Source organism: Bubalus kerabau, chromosome 16, assembly GCF_029407905.1.
Source record: "Bubalus kerabau isolate K-KA32 ecotype Philippines breed swamp buffalo chromosome 16, PCC_UOA_SB_1v2, whole genome shotgun sequence".
NCBI classification, from domain to species: Eukaryota; Metazoa; Chordata; class Mammalia; order Artiodactyla; family Bovidae; genus Bubalus; species Bubalus kerabau.
The window spans coordinates 75,768,904-75,788,410 of record NC_073639.1 but is presented as its reverse complement, the minus strand read 5'-3'; the positions used below and the strand labels follow the sequence as shown (position 1 = coordinate 75,788,410).

Here is a 19,507-nt window from a genome sequence, read left to right as displayed (position 1 = left end):
AGGCGCGCAGCCGCTGCGTCTCTTCCCGCCGCTCCGACAGCGGGTTCGAGGGCTGTGGTCCGCGCCCCGCCGGCGGCGGGCGCGGGGGCAGCTCGGGCGCGCCGCCGGCTCCCCAGCCCGGTCGGGGGGCGCTGCGCGGACCCCTCCAGGCCGCCCGCGGACTGGACCGGAAGGCGCGCGGGGCAGGCGGCGAGGGGAAGGGGCGAGAGCGCGCGGCCCCGGCGGCAGGGGCGGGGGCGGCCCCGGTGCGCCCGGGGCCCGGGGCCCTCGCCGAGCCTGCGGGGTCCGCAGAGGCCGGCCGGAGCGGAGCGGGCGGCCCCCGCGGGCCGGGACTTCCACAGGCGGAGCGCCCTAGCGTCCCGACGTCCCGGGGAGGCAGGCTGAGCGGACGGCGTCCGAGCGCCTGGGGCGCGGCGAGGGACGGAGCTGAGCGCCGGCCGAGCGCGGGCGCGTCCGGTGGGCGCTGGTGGCGGGAACCGGCCTCGGGGACCCGCCCCGGGGGAGGCCGGGGTGGGGACAGTCCTGGCGGCCCGCCGGGGCCGCCCTGAGCCAAGGCGGGACTGGCGGGAACGGTGGCGGCCCTCGAGGGGCTTGGCTCCGGGTGCCCAGGGGATGGGGGGCCCGGGCCAGCGAGCGGAGATGTCTGCGCTGGGGCGCGGCCACCGCGATGTAGACTTCAATTTCCCCGACTGTACAATGGGAGGAAGGCGGGGGCCAAGGGCTCCGCGGGGGAGAGGAGAGAAGCTGGGAGCGGAGGGCGTGTCCCCACCCCCTTTTCTTTGTACCGCAGCTGACCCCCGGGGGACGGCTCCTTTTCCCCATTTCAGGCGGCCCCGAGCCTGCTTCCACCCGCGGGACCTGTGCCCCTTTTCTGCGGGGATCCCAGACTGCTCCCCCCCAGCACCCGCTGTTAGATCCTCCATGTCACTGCCAAGCCCAGTAGGGCTGCCCCGGGTGTCCGGCCCAGGGCCCGCGATAGACGGTTCTTGGGCGCACAGCGGGCCGGGAAGGTGGGGTGCTGTCGGGGGCTCCTCCTCCTGGGGTGGGCTGGAGAGGCTCTGCCCCTGGGGCCGGAACCCATCCTGAGGTGTCCGCTCCTCCTCGCTCCGCCAGCATCCTCTGGAGGTCCCCGAGCTCTCCCAGGTCCCGGATGTCTCTTGGGCCGCTGGCCCGTCCCCTTAGAGCAGACCGTGTTCTGGGCTGACCCGGCCTCCCTCTCCAGTGCTTCGGGAAAGCGGAGGACTGCCCACACACGGCCGGTGGGAGACAAGACTTTGGCCAGGTGAGTCTGTGTGGGCTTGCGCGTTTCCTTTCTCCCCGGGGGGCCTGGGACGTGCAGGCCCCCAGCCAGCCCCCGCCCCGGTCTGCTCCCTAGGAGCCCACAGCTCACGAGGGCCGTGGGCAGCTTCAGGAGCAGCCGGGATTGAGAGGCCCGGACGTCCAAACGTTCTGGTCTGGATCCACTCACTGGACTTCCTGCCCCAGCCAATCTGCCTTCTCATCCTGTGAAACGTGGGATGGTGCGTGCAGGAGTTCATGTTCGGGGCTGTGTATGTTGGGTGGTGCAGGGGGGCAGACTGGGGCCTGTGCTTGAGCTGGGAAACCCTGGAGAGAAGCTGTTAGGCTTGCAGGGCGAGGGGGCCATCACAAGAGACCGCTGTCAGCAGAGGGCCAAGTGACTAGCACCGGGTGGGGAGCAGGCGCTTGGCTCCAGGGCATCGTACCCTGAAAACTGCGGGGCCCTGGGGCCGCCTTGGGCAGCGTCCACCGTGCAGGGCCGTGGCCCCGGGGGCTCGCAGCGCTGATGTGAAAGCTGCAAGCAGCTCTCGTTCCACCTAACCTGCCCGACTCCCGAGCCCCCTGCCTCTGTGAGCTGGGACTGGTCTTGTGGGCTCTGCCTGTCTGCTGAAATCTGTGCACGCGTGAGAGTCCAGGGCAGCAGGGCCAGAGGGCAGGTGAGGGCTTGAAGGCTGGCTTGAAAAGACGTTCTGGGCGGTGTGTGCATCCGGCGGCCCCGAGGAGACTGCGGGCCTCGGGTGCTGAGCTTCAGAAGGATGAGCTCCAGCCCCCGGGCCTGGGGAGTGTGGGCGGCCACAGGAGGGTTTGCCCTGGAAGCGGGAGGGACGGCAGGAGCTTGGAGCTGCGATGCGGGGAGAAGCCCTCCCGGGAGACCCCTCGCCTCCCGGGCTGGGCTGGGAGGAGGCTGGGGTCCCCCCATCGCCTCCCACAGTCGTGGGAGGGCCCCCTGGGCGTGGAAGCCGTGGGATCCTGACAGGGGCAGGAGGGGCTGAGTGGAGGGGGGCTGCCCTTGCTCTAGGGGCAGAGAGGGTGGGGGTCGGGGAGGCAGGGCACTCCAGTTGCCCAGCCCCCCCGCCACCCCGAGCCTCACACGTCCCCGGAGCGCTCTGCTAGACGGTTCTGGCCCGCACCTGCTCCTGCAGGACAGGCCTGAGTGAGAAGTTGCTGGGCAGGGTCCTTCTGCGGCTCTGACCTCGGTTGCTGCCCCCGTTGGTCCAGCCGTCTGTCCCCTGGAAGAGAGGGGTGGGCCTTGGGGTGTGCCAGGGAGAAGCAGGCAGGGGCCACCTGGGTGCCTCCCCTGCTGGCAGGGCGGTGGTTTCTGCCCATCTTCACAGGAGGGTTCACCTCTGGCCCCTCAGTAGCCTCTGCAAACTGCAGGCGGGGACGGGGGCCACTGAGGGGTCAGGGAGCCAGCCGCTCTGGCCCACCCACCCCCATACGCCCCTGGAGCTGCGTCAGCACCTCTCCACGCCTCCAGGCCCAGAGGTGGGTCTGCCTCCCCCACCCCCCATGTGGACACCTCCGCAAGCCCCGGGCACCGCCCCTTGAGCAGGCCAGCCCCCAGCCGGGCCCGCTATGGTCTGTCCCCATTTGGAAAGCACCCCCACCTTGCCCTCTTCAAGCACAGGAGCCAGTCCTGCCAGTTGAAGATTTGCCTGGGAGGGCTCTGGGAGCCAAGACCCCCCAGGGATGTGCAGAGCCTGGGGGCCACCCCTTACTCAGGGTCTCGGAGCGTGAGCTGGAGGAATGGGCACCCAGGGCCTTGTATGAGGAGCGGCCCTTTGGAGGGGGTGTTGGGGAGGTGGCCAGGGGGCGCCATCTGAGGCTGGGGGGCCGGGCCTGCAGCCTGTCCAGCGTCTGGCCTGGACCGGAGGGGACGGAGAGGTGGCCCGAGGCCCCCAGCAGGAAGAAGGGCCCTGTGTGTGGCCCCAGGGCCTGCTGTGCGGAAGCCCCGTGGGGTGGGGCCCAGTGCAGGGAGTGCCCTCAGCCCTGCCCCTCGCCACATCCTGCCCTCAGGCTCCGAGAGCAGTGGCTGCACCCCAGGGGCCCTAGGGGAGGGATCGCCGGCCGGTGCCCACCCGGGGGGCTGCCCTTGCCGAGTTCCTCGGGCTGGCAGCCCTGCAGGGCCGGAGGGAGGAGGCCCCCTGGCTCCTCCAGGCAGCGCTGGAGTCACTGCTCTGCCCCCGCTGATGCTTTTGGAGGGGGGCCGGGCGGGTCCCAGGGCCCTGGGGGTTTGGGGGAGGCGTGTGCCCAGACTCAGGGCCCCCTGACGGCCAGCGAGGGGCCCACGGTTGGAGAGGACTGCAGCTGCCCACCAAGCCCCCCCCCGTGAGACGGAGGTTGGCGTTGCCCAGGCCACCTCCGGCTCTCGCCCTCCTGCTCTGTGAGGCCTGCGTGACGGTCCTCGGCGCGTCCTCACGCCCTGACGTTCTCGGCTCGTGTGCACGTTGCACTCCGCACCGTGTGCCTGTCGGTCCCTCTGTGGTTCCCTCCCAGGGTTTTTTCATTTCTGTCGTGTCTGCCTGTTCTTTTCGGTGCTGCCAGGAATTCTCGTTCTTTATGGAGCCCTTTCCTTCCTCTCTCTGAAGACCCTAAGTACCTTTGATCGTCGTTTTCGGTTACTGGATTGCCTTCGTCTCTTCTGGAACAAGTCTCTGTATTTTAGCCACTGGTTGCTTATCTGTCTTACCCTTAGTTTTCCTCCCGTGCTTTGAAACTGTGCTTCTCAGGCTCTCGGAGTGGAGCTGAGGTCTTGGAGGTGGAGTGTGACCTGCACACCAGGCTGGGCGGCAGCTCTCGGGTCGGCCTCCCGGGACGACAGCGCCTTAAGACCCCAGCCGTGGGCTCGGGCCAGGCAGCGGCTGGCAGCGGGCTCCCTGAGCTCCAGCAGGCAGGGTGCTGCTGGGCACAGGGTCAAGTTCTCGGAAACACTTGCTGAGAAGCTAGTGGAGGGGTCTCAGGCTGGGGCTCTGGAGCCCGGGAAGAGGCCCAGCGTGGCTGCGACAGGCCCAGGCGGTACCCCACCCTTCGCGATACTCAGGGGCAGGTGTGCAGGGAGCTGTGTGTTAGCTGCCAGGCACCTCCGTCCAGCAGGCCCTGGGGGCCCACCCGCTACCTGGGCATGCGCAGCACAGAAGGCCTTGCCGGTGGGACGGACGAGGAGCCAGGAAGCGTGTACGTTTTGATTACACAGAGGTTTTAATCAGAGCGGCCAGGCTGGTGAGGGTGAGGAGGAAGGTGGGACGGAGCCTGTCTGCTGGGGAATCCTGTGAGGCTGCCCTCCCCAGGCTTAGCATGCTGCTTCCCTGGCACGTGACTCTGGCCTGCCATGGGATTTCTGCCCTCTGCCCTGTCCCCGGCCGGCGACAATCACAAGGAAATACTGCATCATTAATACCTAATTGCCCCTCTTGGCTAGCGACAGATGACTCAAGGATTAACGAGGGCCAACAGAGAGGGATAGGAAATTGCCAGATCTGGGTCCCAGCCCCAGCCCCAGCCCTGGGCCCTGGGCCTCTGACCTTCCTGTGGCTCTGGGACGCCTCTAAAGGCGGGGCGGTGGGGAGGCGCCCAAAGGCCCCAGGAAGCCTCCTTGCTGCCGTTTTCCATGGGCATTTCCCCAGCAAGGTTCATGGGGGCTCTCAGGCCCCTGCAGCCTCCTTTCCTGAGCTCCCCAGCAGGCTGCTCGAGCCTGGGCTCTGAGGTGGAGTCCAGGGGGAGCCCTGGGACAGCTCAGGTCTGGGTGGTCAGCGGGGGGCTGGATCCTGGTTCTCCCCAGCTGTGCGCGTTGATTCCCGGTTCCTGTCAGTGACGCGTGACTGGCTTGAAACAGGCCGTCACAGGAGCATTGATAACCAGCAAAGTCCAGCAAAGGGCCCAGGCTGACTTGGGTCTGACGGCAGGGACGCTCTGGCTGCTTCCAGCCCGCCTACCCCGGGCGCCCCCACGCGCTCCGCTTGGAGCTGGAGGGCCGGGTCTGGCCGATGCCCGGGTGGTCTGTGTGGCTGGGGCTGTGCTCGCAGCTGCGAGAGGCAGACGGGGTGCAGGGGCGCGCTGGCTCCTCGAGGGCCGACCTGGGTGGGAGGGCGCCCCCGGCCCCTGGTGGACGGCAGGAGGGTGGCTGCAGTTTAGAGGCCTGGGCGCCCCGGGTGCAGAAGGTGATGGGGATGCCCTCAGGATTAGAGGTCCCGGGAGGCGCTCACCAGAGGGCTTGGCTTAGGGGCCCCAAGGCCCTTCCGTGCCAAGCATCCTGGCTCTTGTGGGGTCAGCCAACATCTGGGGCATGTGCTGGCGGTATTCCCCCATCACTGGGGCTCCAAACGAGGCCCGGACAGTCCAGCTTCAGCTCCCCAGAAACACGGTACCAACCTGGGTCAGCCGGCCCCGGGGCCCTCGGTCTGGGAGACAGGCTGAGCCCACGTCAGGCTTCCAGCATGGGCCGTGGGCCGCCAATGCAGCTTCCCCAGGAGAGGCCGAGGCAGGGCAAGAAGGATGGCAGGGGGTCGGCAGGAGGCCGGCAGTTCACTGGTGGGGGACACAGGTCCCCAGGACCTGGCGCTGGACCCGAGAGGCCCCCCAGAGAGGAGCCTGCCCCTTCGCTCCAGTGGGAGGATGGCGAGACCTGGACGTGGAGCTTCAGCAGTCAGGTGCCCCGGGGGATTGCTGATTTGGGCTGCCAGCCAGAGGCACCAAGGGACACCACGTGGCCAGAGGTGGCACCGGGAGGCTCGGTCCGCCCACCTTTGCCGCTGGCCAGCTCTGTAAGCCGCTGCCTGGCACGTGCCCTGTGTTCAGCAGGGGCTCGGTGGGACTTGTTTGTGGCAGCTGGCAGGCCTGGGAGAACCCGCAGGCTGCAGGGACCCTCGGTTTGGCAGGGGCTCCGCCTCGTCTCTCCTGCTCCCTGCTGCTGTGTCACGGGGTGCCCACCGCTGGCTGCAGCTGCCGGAGGCAGGGGCGGAGCCGTCGGAAGGGAGCTGCGGGGCTCTCTGTCAGCGCCACAGCACCTCCTGGACCGGTGAGGGGACCCGGCCCTCTGAATGCAGCTAGGGGCCACAAGCAGCCTTCTCCCAAAGTGGCCTGTCCAGCCGATGCCTCGCATCCTGGAGGACAGACGGGCCGGGCAGCCCCCAGCCCTCATGCAGGCACCTGTCCCCGCGGCCGGCGGCCACCACGGCCCGCGTGCACCTGGGCCCCCGGCACGGGGAGCTTGGGGCGGGAGGAGGGTGCACTTGGCACGGGGGACCCTGCCGCGCAGCACGACGGAGTGTGGTGGGGAAGCCAAGGTGGTGGGGAGAGGCCTCTGAGTGTCGGGGGAGCTCAGGGGCCCCTGGGAGGCAGGCTGCTTCTGCAGAGCTGTCGCGGATTCTTGACACCAGGATATTTTGACCGGGTTGGGGCGGGGGGAGCTGTTTCACGCGTGCTCATTTCCTGCTCGTAGAATCACGGGTGAGAGCCTAAATGGCCCCCAGAGGCGACAGGGGTCCAGCCTTCCCACTGTGTCAGTGGGGAAACCGAGGCCGGTGCCCGCCGAGTCCTGGCTGAGCAGCCCCGCAGGCGGAGGAGGGGGCTGGCAGCGGGCGTGGGAGGAGGCGGCGGGCGGGGCTGATTAGCGCCCCGCCCAGACGCGCCTCAGCGGGCGGGGGCTGCTGGGGGCGGACCCCTCCGAGCGCTCCAGCACCCGCTGCACTCCCAGTGGGGCGCCCCGCAGTGGGAGCGCGCGGGGCCTCTGGGCAGCTCCCGGCATCCAAGGACGCTGAGCGAGGAGGGTGGTCCCGGCAGACCCAGGGGTTTCCAGGAGGGGGGGTGGGGGGGCTGCCACAGAAGGCTCGGGAAGCGAGCTGAGCCCCGGGGGCGACAGAAGCGATTCACCTCTGCGAGGTTTTGCTCCTCTGGGAGAAAAGCACTCGGGCTGACCCCCGCCTTCCCGGAGGGCCGGGCAGGGTGGGTCGTCCTCCGGCCGGTGCCTGTCTGTGGGGGGGCTGCCGGGTATCTCTGGCTGTGCCTGGAGATCCAGCTCCTCACGAGGCTTCTCCCTTGGCAGGTGTCTCAGGACCTGAAGCAGAGCTGAGATGCCACCGGAGCACCTGCAGGGGGTCTGCGTTCTGGAACCGCGCCGTGGGCGGTGAAGCGTGCTGGGGGAGCCCCCCGACCGACGGCAGGGTCGCCCGGCTCCTGCGAAGAAGGGGCTCGGGGCCTGGGCGGGGCCGGCCGTGCCGCAGCTATGGACCGAGCGCTGGCGCGGCCCGCGTCCTCGCTGAGCCCGCCCGCCGGCCACTGCGCGCGCCATGTCCGGCTTCTCGGTGTACATCGCGGTGGAGCTGGCCATCGCCGTGCTGGCCATCCTGGGCAACGTGCTGGTGTGCTGGGCGGTGTGGATCAACAGCAACCTGCAGAACGTCACCAACTACTTCGTGGCGTCGCTGGCGGCGGCCGACATCGCCGTGGGGGTGCTCGCCATCCCCTTCGCCGTGACCCTGAGCACCGGCTTCTGCGCGGCTTGCCACACCTGCCTCTTCTTCGCCTGCTTTGTCCTGGTGCTCACACAGAGCTCCATCTTCAGCCTGCTGGCCATCGCCATTGACCGCTACATTGCCATCCGAATCCCGCTCCGGTGAGTCCTGCTCCCGGGGGTGCCTCGTGCCGGGGGCTGCACCTGTGAGGGGCTGTGCCGGGGGTCAGGGTGAACTCAGGTCAGGGTGAATCGGGGGTCAGGGTGAACCCGGGGGTCAGGGTGAACTCAGGTCAGCGTGAATCGGGGGTCAGGGTGAACTGGGGGGTCAGGGTGAACCGGGGGGTCAGGGTGAACTCAGGTCAGGGTGAATCGGGGGTCAGGGTGAACTGGGGGGTCAGGGTGAACCGGGGGGTCAGGGTGAACTCAGGTCAGGGTGAACTCGGGGGTCAGGGTGAACCCAGGGGTCAGGGTGAACTCAGGTCAGGGTGAACCGGGGGTCAGGGTGAACTCAGGGGTAAGGGTGAACCGGGGGGTCAGGGTGAACTCAGGTCAGGGTGAACCGGGGGTCAGGGTGAACCGGGGGGTCACGGTGAACGGGGGGTCAGGGTGAACTCGGGGGTCAGGGTGAACAGGGGGTCAGGGTGAACTCAGGTCAGGGTGAACTTGGGGGTCAGGGTGAACCCGGGGGTCAGGGTGAACTCGGTTCAGGGTGAACCAGAGGTCAGGGTGAACCCGGGGGTCAGGATGAACTTGGGGGTAGGGTGAACCGGGGGTCAGGGTGAACCTGGGGGTCAGGGTGAACCGGGGGTCAGGGTGAACTGGGGGTCAGGTTTTGGCATGGTGTCATTGTGTTCAGCCGGGGCCGTGGGGCTGCCCAGGGCTTGGCACGGCCAGCAGTCGTGGCATGCCGGCTGATAGCTGTGGGCGTGGGCCAGGCTGGTCCTCCCCAGGGCTACCCGGGAGAGGCTGTCGTGCTGCAGCTCTTGGTGACCCGTGTGTTCCAGGCCTGGGGGTGGCTGCATCTGGGCCTCCCGTCACAAAGCGTGATGCTGGGGTGGGGTGGGCCCCACGGGAAACCACGGGCCTCGGCTAGAAGCCGCCTTCTTCCACCCCCTCCGGGCCAGCCTGCACTTTGCAGGTTAGGAAAATGACCCTGAGGGGAAGTGACTTGGCCAGATGCCTCGGGTGAGTCATTTGGACCTCTATGCAAATTGTGCTTCTTCCTCACGGCCTGCTCGTGCTGGTGGGGTTTTCCTGGTGAAACTTTTGTGAAATGACTTCAGGCAAGTGTTGTGGAATCAAAGACTCTCCCCGAGGCTGAGTTCACTTAAATGCAGCCTCCACCTACACCACCACCGCCCCAGGCGGGCTAGGAAGCTGCCCCTCCCCACCCCACCCCCGGAGGGGGCTGGGGGGCTTCGGGCCTGCCTCCCTGCCCCTCTGTTCTGGGGCTGAGCCCCACAACCTCGATGGCGGCAGGCCCGAGGGAGGTGGTGAATGCTAGCAGGTGGTGCCTGCTTCCGGAGCAGCCCCACGCTGGGCTGAGGGCGCCCGGCCGGGCCTGGGAAGAGGCTTGATGAGCAAGTGGAAATGTCGTGTGGAACCCGAGGGCACGCTCAGAGGTCATTTCCTCCCATCATCTGGGTGGGAAAACGAGACTGAGAAGCGCCAGCCCCCAGGGCCGCGCAGCACGTGGCAGCACAGCCGGGCCGGGTTGGGAAGGAGTGCGCCTGTGCCCAGGACTGCGGTCCTTTGCGGGGTTGCTCACAGGGCGGCCCCAGGCCCCCAGGTCAGGCGGCCGTCACTGCCCCGGGCTCTCGGGGGCCAGCACACGCCCACATCCTGCTGCTCAAACAAAGGAGGACCCGGGCCCTGCGTGGCGCTCCAGGGATGCCGTGTCCCGGGAGAGCCTAGGACGCTCGTCAGAAGGAAAGGCAACCCTGGCCCTAACCGAGGACCAGCCTGAATGGCGGGCTGGAGTCCAGGCTGGTCCAGGACACAGAGGCTGGTCTGACTGACATCCCTTTCCAGGTCAGGGCCAGTGTGGGCCTGATTCAAGCAAGGGACGGCGGGTCTGGGGGTGATCGGGGTTAGCCGCTGATCACGAGATAGGCCTGTGGCTTCTTGTCTGTTCTCCGAGAGTCACAAATCCCTTCCTCCTCCCCAGCGCAGGCGGGTGGCCCGTGCTGTGTGACAGTGGGGAGTCCGCCGCCCCTCTCTGGGCCCGTTTTCCATCTGTCCCAGGGGCCGAGTGTTTTGAGGGCCCAGTGAGTGGACTGGAGTGGTGGGGCCCTGCAGGAGGATGGCAGGAGGGTGGATGGGGATTTAGGCCTTTCTGAAGCTGCCGGAGGCTCAGAGCCATGGGCCTGGCCACACCTCCCCAGCCCCACGCCCTTCAAGAGCGGGGCCTAGTCCCACCCCGACCCCGGCCATCTGAGCTCCGCGAGGCAGGGCTCTGGAGGGGCCGGCCTGGCTCCCGGGTCAGGCGGCCGCGGGCTGGAGGAGGTGATGTGCATCCCTCCAGGGCCGGGCGCTAGCGCCGCCAGGATGTGAGCTCACGTCTCCGCTCATCCCGGCCAGCGGCGGCTGTGACCCTCCTGTTGCGCAGAAGGATGCCAGCGGCTGCTCCGAAGGAAAAGTGTCTCCTGACCCTGGGACTCAAGGGCCCTGGGATGTGAGGGCCAGGGGACAAGGCATGGGACGGTGTCTGCTGGGGCGCCCGAGAACAGGCCAGGTGTGAGAGGGACGAGACAGAGGCAGGCGGGAGCCTGGAGCTCCTGGCAGTTCCGGGGCACTGCCTGGCTCGGGACACCTGTCCCTGCCCCCTCCCGTGGGAAGCCAGCCCAGCCCGTGCGCCATTTCCGGCTCCACTCAGGAGGCCCGCTGGCTGCTCTGAAGTCCAGCCGCTGATGATGCTCTAAGGTGCCCGTCCCCAGGCCCGCACCATTCACCGTTAATTTCTCTTTAAAAACGAAGAATGCAGCTTCAGAAAGACCTCCGTGCGCCTCCCGAGTATAGGGCCTGCCCAGGGGCGGAGACAGGCGCTCTCCATGTCCCCCACGGACAGACTCCCAGGGGAACTCCAGGGCTGCCTCCCTCCTCTCTTGTTAACCCCCACAGACCCTGGGGAGCAGCCTCCTCGTGGGGCAGCAGAGTCCCGGGCCCGAGTGCTGGATCGCCCCGGAGGTCAGACCTGAGCACCCTGGCTTCTGAGTGGGCGCTGGAGAGGGCGCTCCCTGCAGGGCATGACGCCAAGCCTGCGGGGGCGTACCAGAGGCGCACCGGTGTTGGGGGGCAGGTGTCACGGGGGGCCCCACCTGGATGGATGCCCCGGGGAAGGAAGGAGCCTGCGGGCAGGCCCTGGGCAGGGAGAGGGGACAGGTGCACGGGCCCATGGGGCTTGTGCGGCCGCTCAGGCCTGCCCGAGCCTGAGAGGGAGGGTGGGTTCCAGCCGTGAGCCGCGGGCGCCTTTGGACGACGGGAAAGCTCTGCTTTCTCCTGGACAAAGGGCAGGTGCGCAGTGAGTCCCACCGAGAACTGGGGGGCATGACTGGATCAGAGGGCAGCCCCCAGTGGGAGAGACGGGGGCCCCCAGAAGGGTCAGCAGCACAAAGTGTGGGGGGTGCCAGCTCCCCGCGACACCTCCGGGCCCCCAGGACCATGCAGCGCTAGCTGGCCTGGGCACACCCCCGTCCGGCAGGCAGGCAGGCTGTCTGAGGCCCCGTGGGGCAGGACGCGACCGCCTCAGTCACAGACACAGCCCAGGGGCTGCCGCTGGGCCAGGCTGGGGCGTGGCCGTGGCTCCCTGTTTGAGCCCAAACATTGACCCGGTCCCCTGGGAGCCTGGGTCCAGGGCTCTCGGCCTAAGAGGCTTTCTTTTGAGTAACAAGATTAATCTGTCCGGGCGCTCCTTAAATAAAGAACTGCACGTATTAAAAACATCAAAAGGAAGAGAAGCAAGCACGGTGAGGAGCTGGGCCCCCGCCACCTTCCGGGAAGGCAGGGCCGGGGCTCCTCCAGACGTCCTCTGCCCACAGACGAGTGCCACCGGTGTCTGCTCCTGCCCCCAGGAGGGGCTTCCTTTACAGCTTGCAGCGGCAGACTTCCTCTCCTGGGTCTCCTCGTCTGCATGGAGACAGCTGGACAGCGTGGGCTTTTTAAACCATGTCCCCAGCAGCCTTCACGCTGAGCCCCGGCTTGCCCCTGGCATCCCCCAAGTTCATTTACTCAGGGAATACCGGTCAGCCTCCTCTCCCTCAGCAGCTGCGCTCTGGGACTGCAGCTGAGGTTTGCTTCTGCTGATTGCCCCCAGTGGCAGGAGGGTCACCCCTGCCCGAGGCAGCCCATGTCTCCTGTGAGCAGCTCCCTTACCCTGAACCACGACCCACCTGTCTGTGGTGTCCAGCCACTGACCCTCTGTCCTGCCCTCATGGGACACTGCTCCAGGCCCCGCATTCTTAGCCCCATTTTACAGACGAGGAAACTGGGGCTCAGAGTAACAGAACATGGCTAAGCAAGAACGCACCAGCACTAGACCCCAGAGAGGGGTGTGCTTTGCTTCCGAAAAATGTCAACATTAAAATAGCCTCCTATTCAGCGAGACTATTTAAATCACTGTTTGCGGAGTACTAGAAACAGTGCCTAGCACACAGCAAGTGCTACCTAAGAATTAAGTGGGGAAAAAAAATAATAACCTCTGGGCTTACATTTGAAGCTCCAGAACCGGAAATAGAGCAGTGTAGGCTTTCTGTGGCATGGGCGAACTGGGCAAGCCCGTGACCCTCTTCCTGCCGGAGGCACCCAAGCCCGCGCTGACTGGGGCCGCAGAGCTCGGGAGAGTGGGGTCCTGCTCGGGCACTGTGTGGGCTCAGAACTGATAAGCTCACCTTGGCCCGAGTAGCCTCCGGGCTCCTGGCATGTCCACGGCAAGGCCACGCCTCTCCTAGGGTCTCAGGAGAGGAGAATGAGGGGTTCGATGAGAGATCAGAGGTACCAGCTTTTCTTTTTCCCTTCATGTGAATCAGCTGACAAAATTTAACCCGTGGGCAATTTTACCCAGAACAGTGGGCTCCCGGGCCCTGAGATCCTGCAGCGTCGGGCAGGCGTGTGTGGCGGTAGGGGCGCGGGGGTGGCGGAGCGGCGTCTGGAGCCTCCTGCACACTCGGTGACGCGCAGCAGCCCACCGGCCTCGCACCTGTGTGGCCTGCAGGCCCCCGGGTGTGCTCCCCCTTGAGCTAGTTTCTGCAGATACTTCCTGGAATTAAGGGAAGCAAGCTTCTCCCGACACCTGTCACAGCTCTCTCAGTGATGGTGATGCAGACGTGGACGCAGGATCCTCGGGGCCCCCAGCTTCGGGAGCCCAGCTTGGGTGGGATTCGTTGCACTTGATACTCCTCTGGGAAGACAGCTGACCGGAACTTTAAAGGGATGGATCGGGTTTACTGGTAGAGGTGTTGGGGAACCAAAACCCTGGAGCGCAGCTCATCCCTCGGAACACTGAGGCCGCCCTCCTCAGTCTGGCAGATGAGTTTTTTGGACTGCCTGTTCTTTAAAATCTCTGCCGTCTTTTTTTCTAACTGATTTATTTGGCTGCTCCGGGTCTCTGGTGGCACGTGGGATCTAGTTCCCTGACCGGAGATAGAACCCAGGTCTCCTGCGTTGGGAGCTTGGTGTCTTACCCACGGGGCCACGACGGAAGTCCCTGCCATCTCTTTTCGTTGGCGTCAGCTTCTGGGCCGGCGGGTCCAGCCTCTCCCCAAGTGTGGAGCCCTCCAGAGTATGGAGTGATTCGGGCCAGATTACTTCTCTCTGGACCTTAGGATCTTGAGCAACTGCGTCCTCTTGAATATGAAGGCTGCTGTACAACGTTAAGACATCCTGACCTCTCTCCAGAGGGCTGTGGGCAGATTTGGAAGGGAGATGAGCATCTCATCTGACCTGGGACCTCCACCCTTCCCCTCCCCTACTGTGCTGCCTCTCCCTGGGGGGGGCTTCTGGGGATCCCAGGTCAAGTAGGAAAGGAACAGCATGGAGCACAGGAGGTGTGACCCTCTGACAGGCTGGATCTGGCTGGTGCTGTCTCCAGCCAGCGACCACCCTCCAGGGCATTCCCACACTACAGGGAAATGCGTTCTCACAGCGCCTAAGATCAGCATGGAGGTTATAACTTCTCCCCTCCCCCTTCCCAAGTCACATTAGCCCCTTCAAACCAAACCAAGTCAAGGAGTGCGGCCATCAGAGCACACTGAGGCCAGGTGGCAGGAAGCGCCTGGTCCAAGACCTCGGAGCCACTGGACGGGTCGGGCTGCTGGTGCCCGGGCTCCTCTCTGATGCGGGTCCCCTCTCCCCAGGTACAACGGCTTGGTGACGGGCACGCGTGCCAAGGGCATCATCGCCATCTGCTGGGTGCTGTCCTTCGCCATCGGCCTGACCCCCATGCTGGGCTGGAACAACTGCACTCAGCAGGAGAGCCGGAACAGCTCCCAGGTCTGCGGGGAGGGCCAGGTGGCCTGTCTCTTCGAGGACGTGGTGCCCATGGGCTACATGGTCTACTACAACTTCTTCGCTTGCGTGCTGCTGCCGCTGCTGCTCATGCTGGGCGTCTACCTGCGCATCTTCCTGGCGGCGCGGCGGCAGCTGAAGCAGACGGAGAGCCAGCCGCCGCCCCCGGGGGAGCGCGCGCGGTCCACGCTGCAGAAGGAGGTGCACGCCGCCAAGTCGCTGGCCATCATCGTGGGGCTCTTCGCCCTGTGCTGGCTGCCCCTGCACGTCATCAACTGCTTCACCTTCTTCTGCCCCTCGTGCGGCCACGCCCCGCCCTGGCTCATGTACCTGACCATCGTCCTCTCGCACGGCAACTCGGTGGTGAACCCCTTCATCTACGCCTACCGCATCCGCGAGTTCCGCCACACCTTCCGCAGGATCATGCGCAGCCACGTGCTGCGGCGGCGGCGGCCGCGCGAGCCCTTCAAGGCGGGGGGCCCCGGCGCCCGCGCCCTGGCGGCTCACGACCCGGAGCGCGTGGGCCTCCGCCTCAACGGCCACCCGCCCGGGGGCGTCTGGGCCAACGGCAGCGCCCCCCGGCCCGACGGCCCCGCCCTGGCGCTGCCCAGCGCGGGCGGCGCCCGCGGGTCCCAGCGGGACGCGCGCCTCCCGGACGTGCAGCTCCAGGACGTGCAGCTCCAGGGCCGGCGCCCAGAGTCCCCGGGCCTCGGGGGCCCCCGGGGCGGAGCAGGAGTGTCCTGAGGACCCGCCGACTGCGCCCCTTCGGAAGGGAAGGGACTCTTTCTCCTCCCGCGTGGGAGGACCCGTCGTGCTGGGAGCAGAGTGCATGTGCGGAGACCCCCTTTCTCGCGGTCGGTTCCCACTTTGGACCGAGGAGGGCGCCCCCCACCGGCTGGAGCGGCGTGAGGCCCGGCAGGGAGGGTCTGGAGTCCGCGGAGGCGGCCCTGCACCAGGCCAGGGCCGGTCCCCAGCCGCTGAAGCACCAAGTGCCGCCGAGTCTCCGCAGAGCAGGCTGGCTGGCCTGAGGCTGGGGAACGGCCTCACAGGGCCCCCTGCGCACTCACCCACTCCTCGGGCTTTCCAAGGGTTCAGAGCTGCTGTGCTTGGTGGCGGCGTTGGACTTGTTTCTGTTTTTCCAGGACAAAACGAAGGCCCGAGGAGACCCTTTTTATTTTACCTTCCCTCCCTGGCTGCTGGCTCCGTTTCGGTCCTGCTGCTAACCTGGCCGCAGGCGCCCCCACTGCCCTGAGCGGCCGCGCGTCCCCGCCGAGGACGGGGGTTGGAGCCGAGGGGGCCAGGGCCGGCCAGCAGGGGTGAGTCTAGGTGGCTCGGAGCTGCCCGGGCAGAGGCCCTCTCTAACTGCCTTGCCTTCTGAAGGGAATATTATTTTGTTGTTTTTTCTGAGATAAAATAAAAATGAGCCACGTCGTGTTTTAAGCTCGTCCCGTGAGAACGGTGTCTGAGTTCCTTTCCCTGCCCACAGCCTGGCCTACCGCACACCTGTGGGTCTGTGTTACAGGTGTGGGACAGACAGCCTGCCTGGGGCCGCGGTGGGTGGGTGGGCTCCGGGGCGCCCCTCTTCCTCCGGAGTGGGCTGTCTGCTTGCAGCAAAATCCACAGATCCGTGTGCAGCCCCAAAGGAAGGAGGCGCCCTCCCGGGCCCCCTCAGCATGGGGAGCAGGCTCCCGCCTCCCCGATGCCCCTGCAGCCCTCTGTGAGGCCACAGAGGAATCTGGAATCGATGCGGGGTGCGGACAGAGCCCACACTGCCTTCCCCTGGAGTCATTTCCCCCCTCTCTGCTCCCACCAGGGGGCTTTCCTGCTCTGACGCTGTCTCTGGGCCCTGCCCCCTCCAGCAAGGAGCAGATGCCCTCCTTCTGTTCCGGAGAAGCCTGAAGCGGGGGGTGCCCCAAAGAGAGCCAGGCCTGGTCTCGAGTCGCAGAGGCACACTTGGGGCAGAGACGGAACAGGAGAAGCTGCAGGCGGTGCTCACGTAGCCCCGGGAGCCCCCTGTGCAGGAGGCTAAACAGCAGAGGGAGGCTCAGCACCCATCCCCGTCCCCAGCTTGCAAATGGCAGAAGGGAGCTAAAACCCAGGTTTATCTGACCGGAAGTCCAAGGCCTCGATGAGCTGTCTCAGCCAAACTGAAAACTTCGCAATCATGCCGTGCTCCCACCACGCTGCTGACACGAGAGATAGCCGTCCGCTCCTTGTGTCTTCACCCTGCTCCCCGGGTCTCATGGCGTTGCATTGCACACCTTCCTACTCCTACTAAACGGGTGTATGTGTGACCACCCCATGGCCCCATCCATCAGAGGTCCTCCGGGCTGGCTACACAGAGAGACGCAGGACGACCCCCAAGCCTCTGCCGCAGAGATGTGGTGGACGCAGGCAGCGCCGGTTCCCAGGGCCTCTCACAGGCAGCCAGGACCAGAACTGCAGAGACCAATGCACAGCCCACCCTACCCACGCTGGCCCCTCCACCCCGCACGCCCTGGCATGTGCTGGCTGCGGGCAGAGGGCGGAACGGTGGCCAGCTTGGGGCCTGAAGCGGCCAAGAGCACAAAGGCTCTGAGTCCTCCTGGCCAGCTGGTGGGGAGAGGCCACCGAGAGACCCACAGAGGCCGGGAAGGAGAAAGCCTGTCTCTCCAGCCTTTGCTGAGGCCTCGGGGGAACAGAGGTTTGGGCTGGGGAGGAACAGAGCTGGGCCTCAGAAGACATTTCAAGTACCCCTGAGCCCAGGCCCTCGCGGGGGCAGTCCTGGGGTGACGGGACCACGCTCCCCCGGGCCCCCAGAGGGCCCCGCGCCCTTTCACCACACACAACGCGCCTGTGCAGGCTCCCACTGGGAGCCAGGCTTGTGCGTGCGTGTACACAGACACAAACAGATGTGTGTGTCATGCCCTGGCCATACAAGAATACACACACGTGTGTGCACAGGAACGCACATCTGGGCAAAGTCACCCCAACACCAGCCCCAGCGAGATGTGAGGCCGGCCCAGCCCTGGGGCTGCAGAGGCGTGCCGGCCGTGCGCCGAGTGGCTGGGGGCCACGTCGGGGCTGCGTGAAGCCCTGAGGCTCCGGCCCGGGGCCCCTCGGGCCTCTCCTGGCCTTTCCCGGGGCCCGGGGTGGGCAGCAGACTTCTGCAAGCCTGTCCCAGGCACGGGGTTCTATCAGAGACCAGCCCTCTCTGTGGTGTCACCAGGGTTCCCCGGGAAGCCTGTGAGCAGAGGCCCGGCTCAGGCTGGGTCCTGGCTCATCACTTGATCCAAGAGAGGTGGGCCCGCTTTCCCCTTGAAAACCTACCTCTGCGACGCTCCCCGTTTGTATTAAGGCCCCTTTCTCTTACCTAAGACAGCTGGGTTCCCCAGAGCCTGCTGTGGGGGGTCGAGCAGGCCAGCCCCAGTTCTGCACATACCACTGGGGGGCAAGCTCCAGAGACAGAGCCCGGCAGCTCAGGGATGAGGGCAGCCTGGGAAGTGAGAGGAAATGCAGCCCACGATCTATCTGGCTGGGCCAGGGGACCCCAGAGCTGGAAGCGGCCCTTCTTCTCAACTGTGATGGAGAAATAGGGACCCGGGGGGCTTGTGGAAACCAGTGGCTTGGGCAGGAGGAGCGGTCCGGTGCGGCCTGCCTCGACGCCGGTCCCTAAGGGAAGGCGCTCTGGGCCGAGAACACGCTCCTGGCCCTTCTCGCACGCATGCTCCCAGTGCGGCTGGTCCCGTGGGCTGTCGCCATGGTGAGCACTTTCCCCGAGCCCCCTGCCGGACCCACGCGCTGCCTGAGCTCTGGGATAACCTGTGCCCATGGCGGAGGCTGCGTTAGGGGAGCAGGAAATTGGGGAGGCCTGAGGTCTGCGGTGAGGCAGGTCGCCCCCTCAGGGCCCCGTGTCCTCTGGAAAGTGGAAAACGTGCTACCGGAGGTCGGATTACCACGGCCCCCTCCTGCCTTCACCCACCTCACCCGCGTCCTAAGGCACCCCTCACGGCACCGAAACTCCTCAGGAGCAGCAGCTGCCACGGCTGGGACAGCCCCCGTCGGGCTGCAGGGCTGGGAGGGGCGGAAGAACGTCGGATGACTTACAGACTCTAAGGAGAGGGCTGGACACGCAGAGCATGGAGCCTGGGTGTGCAGGCACCTTCTGAGGGGCTCTGGCTACACCCCGTCTTTTGCCAGAGGGGAAAGGGCAAGTTGGCAGAGCTCCCCAACAAGCCTGCTGCCCTCCTGTGAGTCGGGCTTGGAGAGAGGCTCCGGGGCAGGGGGGACAGGTGACGGGTATGAGGTATCCGTCTCCTCTGAGGGAAGGACTTTTTTCCCCGCCAGTAGGAAAGGCTGGATGCAGAACCATCCATGCGTCTCTGCCTTGCCCAGGGAAGTGTGTATGTGTGTTAAGAGCCACACAGAGACTTGCCATCTGGACTGGCGTCTAATGGCCAGGAAGTGCGCAGAGCCGGCTGGGGTGGGAAGGAGCAGGCTCGCCTGGAGCCCCGTCTCCTGACTCTCTTCCTCTCAAGCACTTCCTGGGCACCTGCTGGCGATGCTGGGGAGGGGCAGTCGGGGGTGGGCGGCAGAGCTGCTGCCAACCGGGGCAGCAGAAGGTGAGGCCGCCATCAGGACACAGGCCCCGGGAGTGTGCTGGGGACACTGGGCATCAGGCCGGCCGACATGGGTTCATCTTTCCAAGACCCACGGTCGCGTCCAGGGACGTGCCTTCCGGGTGTTTGTCAAGAGCTGCGGAGGAGGCTGAGCAGACACACGCCTGACTTGCATCTGCCCACATGGGATTACGCCTCCCGTTTGCAGGCAATTTTCAAGTTAAAATGTTGTCAGAGGCTTGTCACAGTTTTGATCTTTCTTTTCTGCTCTTTCTCAATCCACCCACGCTCTCTAGTTGGGTTGGAAGGGAGAATGAGGGTGATAGAAACTGGTTTAGATTCAGAGATTTTTTTTTTGAAATATCAGATAAAAATTATAAACTTCTATAAAATTATAAAAATCATGTAGTTTTCTCTTGGGAAAATTCATGCCCAGAGCCCATCACAACTGTTGGCAGCTGCAGAATCTTTAGGGGACTGGAGAGACGGGGCCAGGCCTTCTGCGGTCATCCCTAGCCTACCCGTTGGGGTTTTGGCTTGACTGTCTTTTCTGCCTCATCCAGAGATGCCAAACAATCCCCCAGTTCACTCCTGAAACCACCACCCGGCCTCACGCAGCTCTGCGTGGGGGTCAGTACCAGGTTCAAACGGCCTTGCC

The 19,507-nt window shown here is 65.9% G+C and overlaps 1 protein-coding gene across 2 annotated transcripts; it reads left to right on the top strand.

Annotated features, from left to right (window-relative positions):
- The first annotated feature begins 284 nt into the window (after positions 1-284).
- Positions 285-15,745, top strand: ADORA2A (adenosine A2a receptor). Of its 2 annotated transcripts, XM_055549717.1 has the most exons (4): positions 285-456; positions 1,114-1,282; positions 7,340-7,909; positions 14,101-15,745. In XM_055549717.1, exons 3-4 carry the CDS (start codon positions 7,584-7,586, stop codon positions 14,993-14,995), a joined length of 1,221 nt encoding a protein of 406 aa, XP_055405692.1. In that variant the 5' UTR covers positions 285-456; positions 1,114-1,282; positions 7,340-7,583; the 3' UTR covers positions 14,996-15,745. The 2 variants fall into 2 exon arrangements, with proteins under 2 accessions (XP_055405692.1, XP_055405694.1); XM_055549719.1 differs by lacking the exon at positions 285-456 and having other exon boundaries at positions 656-1,282.
- Positions 15,746-19,507: the final 3,762 nt, after the last annotated feature.